The sequence below is a fragment of the Pelodiscus sinensis genome, chromosome 3 (assembly GCF_052426305.1).
Source record: "Pelodiscus sinensis isolate ZL-2025 chromosome 3, ASM5242630v1, whole genome shotgun sequence".
Taxonomy (NCBI): Eukaryota; Metazoa; Chordata; order Testudines; family Trionychidae; genus Pelodiscus; species Pelodiscus sinensis.
Window position 1 is genome coordinate 105,450,734 of NC_143054.1, and position 16,303 is coordinate 105,467,036.

A 16,303-nucleotide genomic window follows, 5' to 3' on the forward strand; every position below is an offset into this window, starting at 1 on the left:
TAGCTTAAAAATAATATTGCAAAAGCATCCGTATATTGAAAATGAAAAGTAATTTGAATGGAGATACAAAAAGCCTCAATAACACATTTTACTAAAAAGTTTATACTATAGAATGCCATACATACTTTCTAGGGAAGAGACCAAAGATTTCACTGACCACTAGATGGAAGAAGTCAAGTTTAGTGAAGGGAAGGAATGCGCAAATAACAAAAAATTCTGATAAATTAAGCACCACATGTACTTCCGGCATAGTGACACTCTTTGCAGTTATGTTCTGTTATCTACAAAAAACTTGGATGTAGCTGTCACAATTCCAGAGGTAAATGATCCTTTGACCCCTTCTTATCCCTCTTAGATCTCAGAGTTCTAGTCATCACCCTTTTTAGGAGACAGCCTGTGACACCCACTCTCTAGGCTGGGGAATTAGGCACCAATCTTCTCTACAATTCATTCTGATCACCTCTGTAAGTCTGACCATTTCAGCATTTAGTGTTCCATTCATTCAGGAGCAACAACAATGTTTACCTGTGACCAGCCAGTGTTCCTAAATCAAAGTATTATTTTATTCTCAACAAAAGCAGTACAGAGAAAACATCTCAAGCAAGGAACACCTGATATAAAGTCTTAGCTTTCACCTATCTTTTGTATGAAGACACTATCAGGTTTCAAAGTATTTCAGTACTATCATAGGGCCTCTCCCTCTGGCTCACAGTACTATGCCCAATTCCTGGATCAGGAGAGAGTGACCTCTCTCCCTACTTCAAGGTGGTCAGTTTTCTGGCAAACATGGAACCCAAAACCATATATTTTTGAACCAGGTAAAACCAGGTTATGCTATTTTCTCCAGGAGTCAGACTTCTCCAGACTGGATACCTGCTTAGGGACTTGCAGTAGTCACCACTTAGTGGTTTTAATTCCAGCAGGAAATTATTTAGCAAAATCATGAAGCCAGAATATAATCCCATTTAGGAAGTTACACACAACTTTTATAAAGTTGATACAGGCTGAACCTCTCTAATCCAGCACGGATGTCCGGCAACATCCATGGTCCAGCATGATTTTATTAAGTCAGATGTCCACTTATGTGGCCAAGTTTTCTGTGGTCCCATAAAATTTGTTTACAACTACCAGTCCTGGCTCTCAGTGTTCTGTGCTGCTAAGAGCCCAGAAATCTGTGGAAAGTGTTGGTAATGCAATACTAACCTCCCATGGTTCAGCAAACTGGTCAGGCCCTGAGGATGCTGGACTAGAGAGGTTCAACCTGTTCAAGAATCTTAAGTATCCTCTGTATCTGTCACAGGAGCCACTGTCACAGCCCTAACAAAAGTTGAGACAAAAATGTCCCTAATTCACCACAGTTTTACGTAAGTGCAAATCAACAGACTTCAGTGGAGTTACACTTGAATCACGCCAGTGTGATAGCAGAATCAAGCTAGATTTGTGACTTTTATTCTCTCTTGATTAATCTAGACCTTAGAAAGTGAACAAAGAATGTTAGAAAATGCAAGATGCTGTGATGCAGTTCACAATATACTGTACCTCTTCCTTCCCTGTCAGCTCAAAGAAATTTGTTGGCACTTCAGATGCTGCGTGTATACTTTTTCAGTTTTCTGTTACTGCATTATGTACTTTTTCTTAATATCAGTGGCCACCATAGCAGCTAAAAAGGGTGTAGTAACATACTGTAGCAATCTGCTTTACCTTTAATGATATGGATACCAGCTAAGCCATTGAGAGCACACACCAGTTGACGATGGGCTTCCTCACATTCTGTTCGACATTTCTTCTGCAATGAAGTTAGTAGCTCTTCCATAGTCATGGTGCTGAAATAAAGAGCTAATGCATCAACTTTGAAATAAAATAGACTCTGCACTTGCATGAAAAGTCATATTAGAAGTAGCAGATGTATCAAGCAAACATATGTTTGCAACACAAATAATCTCTAGGACAATATAGTGAAATGACAATTTTAGCAATCAATCCTTCAGATACAGTATTTGCACACATTGAGTTATGCACTATGCCCCAATCAGTAATTTTATCAGGGTATATGTCAAGAGAATAGAAATAAACTCCTCCAACTCTATGAAGACTTGGGAAGAGCATCTTCTTCATTCATAGCCACTATGTCCAAGTCTCTGCACTGCAACAACACAGTATCATTCCTCCAGAGACAAGGAAACAAAGGCTATTCTTGAAGAAAAAAGAAGAAAAAGTTATGCAACTGATTTTTAAATCACTTTCTCTCAGGGAGCAATTCATTACTTCAGCAACATGACTGAGCTCTACCAGTCTCTCAGGGGCCTGAGAGAATGCACTGGCCTCAAGAGATCTTTCCACACTGTAACAGGTAGTTTTTATATTTTAATTCTTATTTGTATTGCTTATCTACATAAGGGCAAACTGAAAAAAGGATCCTACCGTGTTAAGGGTTGAACAAAAAATAAGCAATGAAGCCCTAAACAGCAAATCTGGATAGACAAAACAAAGTACTGGGGAAAAGAGATATAACAAGCAAGTGAACAACATGATGGTTGGCAAGCTTTCAGTACTCCTGTTGCCTTTCCAGTGGGGGAGATAGAGGTGCTACTGATTTAAAACTGAAATTTATACTGAGCTACTTTTCTCAGTTGTACTGGCAAATATGCACAGCACCTTTTATTCACTCAGTGCACAGTTAACCTGTGGAACTCCTTGCCAGAAGATGTGGTGAAGTCTAGGAAATTAACAGGGTACAAAAAAGAGCTAGATGTACCTAACCTCCATGAATCGATCAATGGCTATTATTCAGGATGGGTAGGAATGGTGTCCCTAGCCTCTATTTGTCTGGAAATAGGTGATGGGGAAGGATCCTGTGAGGATTATCTGTTGTGTTCCCTCCCTCTGGGGCATCTGGTATTGGCCACTGTCAGCAGACAGGATACTGGACTAGATGGACCGTTGGTCTGACCCTGTATGGCCGTTCTTATGTTCTTAACCACTGCTAATATACTCTACAGCTCTAGCCAGCACCATTAATCTTTTATTTTCATAAGCATATAGAATGAAAAATTTCTAAAAGCAAAACAGAAATGGCACACACAAATTATGAAACTAAGGCCTAGTCTACACTAGAAAATTAAGATGGTTTAATTATGTTGGTTGAGGTGTGAAATATCTACATCCCTGAGTTGTGGAGTTAAGCCAACCTAAGTCCCAATGTAGACAGTGCAAGATCACCAGAAAAATTCAACCTAACTATTAATACTTTGGGAGGCGGATTACCTACAACAAGAGAACCTCTTCCATCGGCACAAGTAGTGTCTATACTGAAGTGCTAGAATAGCACAGCTGTGCCACTGTATCACAATGGGCACAACCCCTTAATTCAGTTAACTTCAAACAATCTGAGGCTAAGAATCAATTTCAAGATAAAGTCCTGATTGAGTTTAAAGTCTAGAAGAACCTAAAAAGTATTCTGTTTAGGAATGGCTAAGACAGCCTTATTTGCTGCTTTCACTAGATAATGACAAAATTAATATGGTCTCACAGGTGTATCACACTCCAGGTGTCATTTCCCTTATTTCAGTCCAATTCTCCTATCACCACAATATCCAACAATTAATTCTTTTCATTCACATGCAAATAAAAGAATTCATAAACCAAATCTTCTCTGTGTTCAGGGAATGGTCCACTGCTGCAGACAGGACTGGTTCATAAGAGAATAAATAAAGAGTGCCTGCAAACTGCCTTTTCTTACGAAGTTTTTACTGAGGGTTCATCTTTTAGTCTTGGTCCTTCACTACAATTGCTATGCTGCTGTTATCCATCAACTTTCCACTGAAATCAATGCAGAGCTAGGATATTCCTGGTGTACTTAGCAACATGGCTCGCACACTGTGCTTGAACATCACTGGAATGTTTGGCAGTATTCACATAGTAATGTGCGATGGATTGAGAGAGGGAGGGGAAATACTGACATTTCTTGTGTTCTACCTCTGCTTCCATACTTTTAAATATATCAGGCTGGAAAATCCTACAACAGATTGTCTGCAGCTGTAGCTATTAGGCAACAGAAGAGGCATAATTCTATGCTGAAGGTGTCTTGCGAGGAGAGAGTGGAGGGACTAAGGACACAGAATAATGGACACACAGGAAAGATATATAGAGAGCAGAGAGGAACAAAGGAAAAGGTGACTGGAAACAGCAGAAATACATTCATATTAAGGACCAACTTCGGTTCTTTCCTGCCTGTAGCACCAAGAGATTGAAAAATGCAGAAAAAAAACAGTGCTCTCAGTCCCTGAGCTAGAAGTATGCACCTATATCTATATCTATCCATTACTGCCAACGAAAAGAGGACTCATTTGCTCCAACATCGCTTTCTCTAGCATTTAGGAATTACTAGAACTAATAAGCCCATTGCGTCCTTCTCAGCTTCTGACATCAGATAAGATCACGCCTGATACAGTATATCTGCAAATGGCTCAACTGGTAGGTATAATTTTTGACTAAGGGCTGCAGCACTGACAGCCCTATGGTATTTACGCATGTGAGGGGAAGGAGAAAATTTTTATAAGTGTGTGCACAAAAACAAAGATTTTGAAAGTCTAACCCTAAATTTTAAAACACAAAAGTTATTTATTAATACCAGTTTATTTAAAACTTAAAAAAAACCTACTCTGTGCTGCTTATTCACTTTGCACATAACTCTTCTTTTACACACTGAACCCTGAAGACTAAATAGGTTCATTTTTCTCTCCTACTCAGCTTCATTTTTCAAGTTCTCATGCTGTAGTACAACGTTTTGTCAGCAAACACTGAAGACAAATATAAATTCCACCAAATTTAGTATCTCAAAACTGTATCTAATAATAAATATAGTACCTCCTCCAGTATAGTTCCCCTCTTCATCACAGAGAAAGGTTAGTCTTTGGAAAAGTGCCAAATAATGAACACTCAACATTGCTTTCTCTAGCATTTAGGAATTACTAGAAATAATAACCCCATTGTGTCCTTCTCAGCTTCTGACATCAGATAAGATCACGTCTGATACAGCATAGCTGCAAATGGCTCAACTGGCAGGTATAATTTTTTTTTACTTTAACAACATTGGCCCCCTGATTCTGCACTAATAAATTTAATGGGAGCTTTGCCATTTATTTCAGTGAATGTAGGATCAAGCCCTCAGTGTCCAGTTTAAGCATTAATAAAATTCACCTTTTCTGCAATGGCAAAAATTCCCCACGAACAGCTTGCGGATGACAGCAGGCCTGCCTCAGCCGCAGCAGAGGGTACAGAATAGAAGTGACAGTCCTCCTGTCTAGGCTGCTTAGTTTAAGAGTCCAATCAGAAATTTTCCTGAGTTTTGCTAGTGCATCTTGGCAGCACACTTCATGCTGACGATGATAGAAGTGTCTTTCCACAGGAGAAAAGTGTAGCCAATGCAAATCTTCTGTCTGAGGGGGAATTTGAATCTGCAAAGTAAAAGAAAATAAATTAATAAAATGTTTTAGCGAAAGCGCTATTTATGAACAATTTTTTGAAGTCCGTATTTACTTGATCAATCACGTCCTTCTTTGCTGACCTCCACATTACGCTGGCAATTAGGTTGTAGAGAGGCTGAGGATTTTTCCTACAGTACGGTCGATACAAAAGCTGATCCCACCAATGTTTGACCCAGTAAGGATCAACTCCAAGAAAAAGCACTAATCCATATAGATCTGATAAAAGAAGAAGCTTATTTTACTAGATGCTATTTTAGAATGCCAAATGAAAACATTTTCAACAGGAATGTCACCAGGTTTGAAATACCTACATGCTTAAATCACAAAGGCAGACTCAGTTTTCAACACCCTTCCGCAGAAAACAGATGAAGCTCTATGAAGTTTACTGTGTGCTACGGTCTTTTGACTGAGACCTCAAATGTCAAGGTCCTGTCTGTTTCATGTAACTTTAAAGATTATACAACACTTTCCATAAGGATTGGAGTTTTCCCAAGAATCTTATTTAAAAAACCAACACTGCTCTCTGTCATTATTTCACAACTTGCAGTGCACCAATTGCTTACTACCTCCCACCCAGAAGTGGCTTTCACTCCTTCAATAGGACCTTAATATTATGACAAAGGAAATCAATTAAGATTTACAAACTATAAGCATTCTTCTCTAGGATTATAAAATATCTACTACAGAAACCTAGGAGTAACAAAGTTGGAAAGTATAGTTCTCTCCAGGAGCCCCAATTCATCAGAGCTATGTACACTACAACTAAACAAGCTTACCTTCTAATCCTCGCTGCACAGGAGTGCCACTTACACACCAGCGATTGATTCCACTCAAACGGAGTGCCATTTCTGCAGCCTAGTGAGAAAAAAGATAGAAATAGCAATAAGTAGAAAAACATGAGAAGTCTGAAAGAGCCAAGAAAAAGATCACTCACTCTAAAGAACCATGACTGCATGCATCAGCCTTGCAAAAATCTACTGTATTATTGCCTGTGGAGGGCAGTATTTTTGATTGGCAGATAAGAGGTTTTTTCAATAAGGGTATGCCTACACTTGCACCCTAGTTTGAACTAGGGATGTAAATGCAGGCATTCGAAATAGTCAATGAAGCGGGAATGGTTCGAACTAATGCGTCCTGGCGCGCACTTCCTGGTTCGAATCAGCTGTGATTCGAACTAGCGCGCCAGCGAGATCATGCTTCATTGACTATTTCGAATGCCTGCATTTGCATCCCTAGTTTGAACTAGGGTGCAAGTGTAGACATACCCTAACATAATAATAAAGTAGGGGAAATAAAATGTTCTGCCTGGACTGAAGAAGAAAACATCAGGGTCATCAGTATAGTAAGAGAACAAACTAATTTTAGTTCTACAGACTTTCCTACATGTATAACAACTACTCCATTTGCTTTCATATAAAGGAAAGGAACTGATCCAGAGCAACAAGTTTCAGATGGCTACCTCTATAACCCTAAAGTATGCCAGACAGAGTTTGCTGTGATTATGCTCTTGGTGCTCTTCGTTTCCTACTACTAACTCCCATTAAAAGACCACTAAAATTATATTAAATATTCCCTGACACTTTTATATACAAATAATTGACATATTTGCCACAAGAATGTTAAATAATCATTTGGGGGAGTGGAGATGAATATCATCATAATATGGAAGAGTGAGAACTCATGTATTACAGAAAACTGATAGACGTATAAGCAGAACTGATACCTGGTTTTTTTCTCCATACATACACACATATGCATATGTATACACAAACACATTCAAAGAAGGGGGTGGCATATACACACAGAAGATTCATTACGCTTTTATTTATTTTAAAAACAAATAGATCTCGATAGCTGCTGAGATCTATCACAAATCTCATTCAAACTGAATGAAGTGTTTATAACAAGAAGGTAAGTTAACAGATGTGTTTGTAATACAATTAAAAAAGTGATAGACTGTTATGAGAGTAGCATTTTCTGGTTTTATCTTCCTACCCTGGACAAGGGGGTAGACAAACAAATTAAAATAATCTCCCTCTGCAAACTGATAGAATGAACCTAAAAAGAGAGTCTCAAGTTATTTCCAGCTATTTTACATTTTCTAGACCTAAAGGACATATTAGTGTCTCTAAACCAGTGGTTTGCAGATCCCTGAGGGTTCATGAGGGCACTTTAGGGGTTCTGCAGAAAGTTTTTAAAAGTTAGGATCGGGCCCACTACAGTGGGCGCAATCCTTACTTTTCTTCATCTCCCCCCCCTTCCCCAAGTGTGTGTGTGCGGGGTGGGGGAGGGAGACAGCAGCCATGAGCACTGGGACATGGATTGCTTTTGATCCTGTTCCCCGGAAGCTAAGGGAACGTGGGAGAAGTGTTTGCATGCCATGCATGCCTCTCACTCTTGGCTGGTGTGTGAGAGGCATGCATGGGATACAAGCACTTTCCCCTTGCTCCCTTAGCATTTGGGGAACAGGATCAAAAGCAAGCCACATCCTGGCATGCACAGCTGCCACCTTCTTCCCTCAACCCCCCCGCATTCCTGAAGTTCCGCCCTTGCCACCTACCCTCCTGAAATGACACCCTGAGGAGCTGTCAGCTCCAGAGCTTTCTTTCATCACGAGAGCCTCCTTGTTCCATGGATAGGCAGGGGACAAGAGCTGAGGAAGCAGTGCCAATGGGGGGAACAGCAGCCAATGGGACCTGAGAAGCTCCATGCCCTGCAGTCTGCACATCCCTCAGTCCACGCTGAAGCTGACAAGCTGCGACTATACTCTGGAGTTACCTTATAAATGGCTCAGTCACTTTTTACCATTTTTTTCTCTCTTTTGAATACGTCACCCTGCGCTAACCATTCAAAAGCTATTAGAGTGGTGGGAAGGGTTTAGTTGGGCTAGCAAAAATGGATCATTTGGAGGGGGTCTGTGAAATTTAATAGATTGAAAAGGGGCCCGTATGCTTGAAAAGGTTGGGAACCACTGCTCTAAACCATGTCACTGAATAGGTGAGTGAAGTGTTTGAAACCATCAAGCACAGTATACAACAGGGGTGGGCAATAATTTTTGAAGGGGGGGAGGGGCACTTCATGGATTTCAGAAGTGGCCATGGGCATACTTGGCCACATCCATGATAAGTGGACATCTGGCTAACCAAAATCATTGCTGGGATAGATTACATTAAATACTTTGAGCTAAATACACGTCACAACGTACCAACAAGGGAAACATTCAATAGTACATATCTCCAAAGGAAAGCAAACTAATAGTCAATTCTGAAGAAAAGATTATAAGGATCAGTTTATGTTAAATACAAGTTAACAGTCAAGAAGTAACTTTATCTTATTTTTTTCCCTGAAGTTACAATAATCTTGTCAACCTTTTTCAAAACAGGAGATTTCCTTACTTTTGCAGTGGTGCATTCAACCATTTGTGCTTCATCTAGGCAGATCCTCCACCACTCCACTGCTACTAAGGGACTTGGGATGGCCATATACCTCTTCTGGTTCCTAAAACGGCGCCCATCTTCACTGTTACTATGAGGGATGTCTACATAGTTCAGCTCAGTGCGAAGGACATCATAAGTGGTGATGACTACCTCCTGCTCTGCTAACATGTGAGGCTGCAAGAAGCCATGTTTCTTCACGCCTTGATACACCTACAAACATTTATAGATACAAATATGCAAGCAAAGACTGAAGATAAGAAACACTTTGTAACAAAGTATAAGATCTCTTTATACTTTTAAAGCGCACACACTTAAAAATGTCCTTTGCATAATGTAGTGTCAGTTCACAAAAAATGGCTACCAACCTTTCTGTAACTTGCTCTTCAAGATGTGTTGCTCATGTCCTTTCATGTGAGGCACGCATGCATCACATGCACATTTGCTGGAGAATTTTTTGCCATCAATGGTATGTCACGCCAGTTTCAGCACCCACTTGTGCCACACACTTATGCACTGATAGAAACAACCCGGCTGGCTCCTCACCCTCTCAATTCCTTCTTGATGTTAACTCCAACAGAGAGGCAAGAGTGTGGGCCATGAAAGGGACATGAGCAACACATCTCTAAAAATAAGAGCTATGGAAATATTAGAATCCATTTTTTCTCTGAATGCTTGCTCATGTCCAGATGTATGAGAGGAATTATCCACTGCTAGAAGATGGCTCTGACTACATCAGGGCGAAGAGTCTGCTTGTGGCAAGAGGAAAAAGAACTGCTGAGATTGTTCCAGGCTCCTACAAGGTAAGAAGCTTTGAGGTGAATTGACTGCTTCACACAGAATTTCCACAAGCGAATGGCCTCTTGACATACGGGAGAAAGAGTATGTCCCTCCATGTCTGTTGTTGTAAAACATGGCTACTATACTGTCTTCAAGGACTCAATGAACCTTGCCTGAAATATAGGGTATAAGTACCTGGCATGCTAGGTGGATCACTTTGAGCTCTCTGACATTTATATGTAAAGAGAGTTCCTCCAGGGACAGAAGACCATGAGTTCTGAGTTGCTCAAGTTGAGCCTCAGATGCATCAATTAGGATATGGAGAATTAGGGACTGAAGAAGGGAATGTCCAAACCTACTGACCAGGGATTCCTCCACCAATCTAAAGACAATCTAAAGAGGTGAGGACCTGAGCTGGAACTGTAAGCACCGAGTCCAAATGAGGACGGCCTGGCAAGTGGGCCAAGGCCAGACAGGCTTGAAGGGTCTGAGGTGCAGTCTCACATGCTGTACCAAGTATATGTATGTGTCCATATTATCTAATAGTCTGAGGAAAAAAAATAGGCTGTAACAACAAGGTGGGCACTGACTTGAATATCATTGATAACACTGGGCAGTAAAAAGGAACTGAAGAGTGTGGAGTTAGCCGGGCCCCTTATACCAGCACATAGGCATGCAGCACAAGAGGGTATCAGATCCAGCCCAAAAGATACCACTGCAGGAAAAAGTTTCCTGAAGATTGCATGTGGTGCAAGCACACCTAACATGGAATGGACACGAGTAAGCACTCAAAGAACATTTGCACTAAAGAATATTAAGTTATACTGTGGAAAGGAAACAGGATTTCCCAATTGATTATTCTCCCCCTAGAGAATAAAAGGATTTCTGTACTTCATATGATAGTTGTATTTTAGCTTAGTTGCTTTAACATGGATTTAATACTCAGCAATATCACGGAGGCAATTGTTAAAACATGCAAACATTGTCCATTAGGAACAATGTGCAAACTTGAGTAGACTATTATTTCTAGCTTCCAATAAATCTCCAAAAAGAATCAAAGAAACACATGGAACCAACATGAAAGATAGTGGCAAAAGTAGCAGTAAAGTCCATGATTTCATGTTCGGTCCTTTAGTGACCTTCCACATAAAGTCTTTAAATAAAAGTATCTTTGTAATTTGTAACAGAAAGTGTGTGTGTGTGTCTGTATTTTACTTCAACATTTTCATCAATACAATCCTTTGTGAAGTAGCTGAAACGGGGGGGGGGGGGAGGGAAGCCTAAATTCATACAATGAATTAAGCCTTTTAACTGATGTATTTCAATGTTAAAATGTTATATATCTCCAGAAAAGTGCAATAAATACTGACAACTTAAAAGTTTATACTTTGACTACTTTAAATTATTAGCCCCACCTGTTATACCTTTCCAGCAGGATTGTGAACCGTTAATAACTGTTCTCTGGGAACGGTTATCAAGCCAGTTATGCACCCACCTTATAGTAGCCCCATCTAAGTTGTATTTGCCTAGTTTATTGATAAGAATATCATGCAAGACCATGATATTTCACCATGTTTTCTTGTAGTTTACACCACATTACACATCTTTTAATGTAGTTTTATGGGATTTAAGGTTGCAAAGTCAAGCAATCAAAAGTTATGAACTGCAAGAAATAAGGCTGCCTAACCAATTCATTTGGGTCCCCTTGTGTGTATGCTTTATGATTCAGTCTTTAATTACCAAATCAAATGCTTTATTTTTCAGTTTCCTGATTTCATTTTCTGTGCTTTCTGCCACAACAGGAGTAATTTCAGGTCCTACTTTGCCTCTGAAGCCCCAGAATAAAACATGTTTAGTCACTCTATAGTGACAGAGCATGTACGTTTGATTGATATGTAGGAGCTGTGAGGGTTAGCTTGCTCAATGCAGACAAAATCTTAGGAGAATGTAGAAGGGTGTGCAGACTCAAATTTTTCAGAAGTTTATTTGGCCATATATGTGAGAATTTTCACATGGATGGTGAAATGTACAACTCTGACACAAAGGCCACTCTTCATCCAAATGTATGTCTTATGTTCCTAAAAGTTCACAATTTAGAGTTTCAGCAAGCCACCTGCAGGTGTCAGGAAAGTAGTACGCCTCTTTTCCCAATGTATTCTCTGGTGATTTTTGGTCTCCTTTTTTTGAAGCATCAGAGTTGGCCATGGCTGGATATAAGACACTGGTTGGAATGAGTCAGTGTTCTGAGGTAGCAGTGAGCATTCTCTTACTCCAGTGCTTAACTGATTCGTTCTGATTTCACATGCATTGGGTATAACTCATCACTAAATGTGACACTGGGAGGGAATTTTCCCTGAGGTCAGATTGGCAGTGACAGTTGTGGGGTTGGGGATTACCTTCCTCTGCTGTGTGAGAGTGCAGGTCACTATCCAGGATATATTTTATATAATCATCCCGCTGCCACTGAGGTCATAGGTCTTGGTGAACTTTGGTCACTTCTATTCTCTCCCTGTGACACAATGACTTAATCTTCTGAGGAGTGCAAAACACTTTGGTCTAATTTCAGTTGTTGAGTTTAATGGGAAGGTGTTGGTAGCCTGCGATGTACATGTACATGAGATCAGACTGAATGATCTGATGGTCCCTTCTGATTTTAAACTTTAAACCCACTGGCACTTGATAAGATTAGGTAAGCTTGGTTTTCCTCTTCTAACCTATGAATCTAGACATGTGAGAGGATGAGATGAAATCTTACCAGGACTTGAAGAGATGATGATCTCACATGCCTGTTGATCTCATCCACCCACTGATGGCAGATGGAACTTGGAGAGATTATCAGAGTAGCTCCTGTAGAAACTGGTTTCATTGCTACTAAGCAATGGGGACAATAAAAGGGCTTAATCTTTAAGTTTTCCTCTTTGTAGTTTACACACTCAGCATGCTGCCATAGGTGGCACTTCAGGCACTGCACACGGGCTTTACAGTCAACCAAGCCAAGCTCACCACAAATGCATTCAAAACGATAGTCAGAGGTGTTAAATGGACAAATGGAACTGGCATGCTGTAGGAATCTGCCAGCACATTCTTTGGAGTCTGAGGATTGGTCCTTTAGGATTTCAGAGTCATTTGTATTTTTACATGCACTGACAACAGGATTGCTGGAATCAATGGACATGAGGTCGTTTTGCAAATCTCCTTGCTGAAGATTTTCTTCTTTCATGCAGTTCTTTTGGCTTGTCTCACATTTTTTGTTATTTTTGTTAGTTGTACAGTAATCATGGTCTTCTGTAGGAATGTCCACCTGCCAAGGTAGTTTAACATTTTCTGAAGATGTGCCACTACTTGCTGATTCTTTGATTTGGGTTTTATCATTAGGCAAAGATGTCTTCTGAATCTTTCCAGTACTTCTTGTTGTCTAAAAAATAAAATTAATTTTAATTTTTTTTCTCTTTGATGAGGAAAATATAGCCATCAAAGGAGTAAACTGTTAACTTTATATACATCTACTAGGCAGGGTTTTGAGGGCCAAGTACTCAATATTAGTTTAGAATTTTTCAAGTGTTTCAAAAATCTCTTGATCATAAAACTGTAACATTTGCCAAACTTTACAGTAGCATCTTCAAAAATTCTTAAAAGACCTAGTCTAAGACTTTAACCCCAAAATTTGACCTACTTTGGGTTTTATTTTGTTTTGTTTTTTTGGTACAGTGTACATATTACAATTCTTTATTTTGTTTTTAAAGCAAATACTTCAGATTTTTGGTTGAAATCAGTCAATACCACCAAGGAAGCATTAATAGGGAGCCCTTTAAATAGCACCACGCTGGCAGCATGTAAACCAAAACATCTCGATGCAACATTTGTGCAAATTAGTACAGGTTGAACCTCTCTCAACCGGGACTCTCATGTCCGGCAGGGGCACGGCTGTTACTAGATCAGAGAAACCCAGTGGAAGGCCAGAGGCAGGAGCTCTGCGGGGGCCGGGAACCCAGCCAGACTAGATGCAGGAAGGACAGTGGCTAGGATGCCTGCTGTGGGAGTCCAGTTGAGACAGTGGCAGGGAGGCCAGAACGCCAGCGGGCTCCAATGGGACAGCAGTCTGCTGTGGTGGGACCAAGAGCCCCAGCAGCAGAAGCACAGAGATGCCATAGCAAGGCTGGCAGAGCCAGGAGCCCTGGCAGCATTGCCGGTGCTGCCTGGGTAAGCTGGCAGGGTCAGGAATCCTGGTGGCTGAGCAGCAGACTGAGTCGAGTGGGAGTCCCGGCAGTGGGGCCACAGGCTGGCAAGGCCAGTGCTTCCGCGGCAGGACTGGTGGGGCCGGGAGCACTGGTAGCAGAACAGCGGTCGGCCGCGGCAAAGCTGAGAGCTCCAGCGGTGGGACCGTGGGGTGCCATGGCAGGGCAGCAGGGCTTCTTGCACTTGAGGAGCCCACCGGGAGGCCAAGCCAGGAGCAGAACCAGGCTGGGGGGTGGGGCTGGTGGCAGGGGGACAGAAATGATGTCCCCTGGTCTGGCAAAATCTCCCCTTTGGGATCACTCAGGACCCAAAGGTGCTGGACCAGGGAGGTCCAACGTATATTTTCAATTCTTATTTTACCTGTTTTTTAGTTCTCTCGTGTTTTTGTTCTTTGTAATTCTTCCCCAACTTGAAAGATCCAGCCAGACCATGACCTTTAACCTGTTCCACTACTTGTTCTGCAATTAGTTTTTCCAATGTTCTTTTGAGAAGACGTCGATTTCTCTGTATGTCATATCTATACACGGCACTGACATACTTAAATATTGCAATGATGGAAGCTCCCTTCTTCACATTCATTTCCTTGACAGCTGCTATTATCATCACCCGTAAGCCTACATACAGAACAAAACTACAGTTCAGAGAAAATGAAAAGTTACCAGGGGACAATATATTTATGTGGCTCTGAAAATGTATCGCCTGCTAGTGAATTAAAAAATACACACCCTAATATCAACAGAGTAAGCAGTCATGCTCAGGCTACTCTTGGAGACCATGACTTTTCAGTCAAGATATATGTACTTTTAGATAGTATTGAATAAGAGTGAAAACAAAGAAACCTTGTTTTTATTGAGAGAGATATGCAAGTACAATACTTTGTCTGCTCAGTAAACCATGTTGCTACAAGGTAGAGTTAGGTAAAGTTGTGCTGCATGGAGTTCTACAATACAGTTCACAACTGGTTTTACTTTTAAAATGGCTCTATTTTAAAGACAATTACAGCTTTCAAAGTGCAGCGCAATACTCTTTAGCAAGCTATATTTCTGCATCAGAGATAAGGCCATCAGCAAACAGCACCTTTCATACATATCGAGGGCAGCCCTTGCATTCCTGACAAGTCACCAATACAATCTCAGGCCACATTTATATTTACTGCGCCAGAGATCAATCTTCTGGTGTTAAATTTAGCAGGTCTAGTTACGACCCGCTAAATCAAATGCTGAGGGTTGTTCTGGCTAGTGCCAGTACTCCTGGCAGTTGCAAAGAGTAAGGAAAGACGGAAGAATTTGCTCCCATTGTCTTCCCTCTGTGAAGACAACACTAAGCTCGGCTTAAGATATGCTGACTCCAGCTACGGATGTATTTTACACAGCTGGAGTTGCATACCTTAAGCCAATCTTCCAGGCTAGTGTAGACCTGGCCTCAGTAAGCAAACTATTTTACATAAATTTTGTCTCTCTATGAATACTTACTGGGATAATGTACTTTCTCCTTTGACTTAAGCTCTACATTCTTTGTTTTTTTCTTTTTGTTTCCTTCAGTAGGCTGGGGTGGAACGAAGAAGTTCACCAATTTACCCTAATAAAAACAATATTCAATAACAGTAGGAGGATGCATATCTGTGATATAATTTTGAATTGTTTTATTAATTAATATTTTAATTAGAAGACTAGCAAAAACTATGTTATTTTAAAGTCATCAATTCCTCATTAAGTACTTCCACAGGAGCATGCTGGATCAGACTCAAGGTCCACCTAAACCACTATCCTCCCTCTGACTATGAGCAGTGTCTGATGCTTCAAAGGACAGTACAAAAACCTCAAGGGAGGCAGATATGGAATAGTCTGCCCTCCATATTAAGTTTAATTCTGATCTTTAATGGGTTGAAATTGACAAACTCTGAAACACAAATTTACTTACTTCTGAAGATGCTGTTATGAATTACAACTCTAGATTGATACTGGATATCCATATAAATATCCAATCTCGTCTCCATTCTTATTAAGTTCTTAACATCTACAATTTCCTGTGCAATGAGTTCCATAGTTTAATTGCACATCGCACAGATAAGTATTTACTTCTATCAGATTTGATATTCCCAACTTCTTAATTTCTTTGAACATGCCCCTATTCCTGTGATAGGAAACAACAGATATTTCTCATCTACTTTCCATTCGTGATTTTATATATTTTTATCATGTCCCACTTTATCCATCTTATTTCTTAGGTAATATTCCCAATCTTTTCATCTTTCTTTATATGGTTCTTGACCATCCTGGTTCTGTAATATCCTTTTTGACATGGGTATTTCAATACTGCATGCAGTATTCCTGGCCACACCACTGATTTACATAGAGACATAATATT

At 40.4% G+C, this 16,303-nt stretch overlaps 1 protein-coding gene across 2 annotated transcripts in view; it reads right to left on the reverse strand.

Annotated features, from left to right (window-relative positions):
- Positions 1-16,303, reverse strand: part of SHPRH (SNF2 histone linker PHD RING helicase) — a 98,602-nt gene that overhangs the window by 58,294 nt on the left and 24,005 nt on the right. For both annotated transcript variants that reach the window (XM_075924373.2, XM_075924375.2), the window contains exons 7-14: positions 15,409-15,514; positions 14,297-14,550; positions 12,456-13,115; positions 8,882-9,133; positions 6,263-6,341; positions 5,539-5,702; positions 5,200-5,456; positions 1,702-1,823 (exon numbers count right to left, since the gene is read on the reverse strand). In XM_075924373.2, the coding sequence (XP_075780488.2) occupies positions 1,702-1,823; positions 5,200-5,456; positions 5,539-5,702; positions 6,263-6,341; positions 8,882-9,133; positions 12,456-13,115; positions 14,297-14,550; positions 15,409-15,514 (1,894 nt within the window). The remainder of the gene's footprint in view (positions 1-1,701; positions 1,824-5,199; positions 5,457-5,538; positions 5,703-6,262; positions 6,342-8,881; positions 9,134-12,455; positions 13,116-14,296; positions 14,551-15,408; positions 15,515-16,303) is intronic.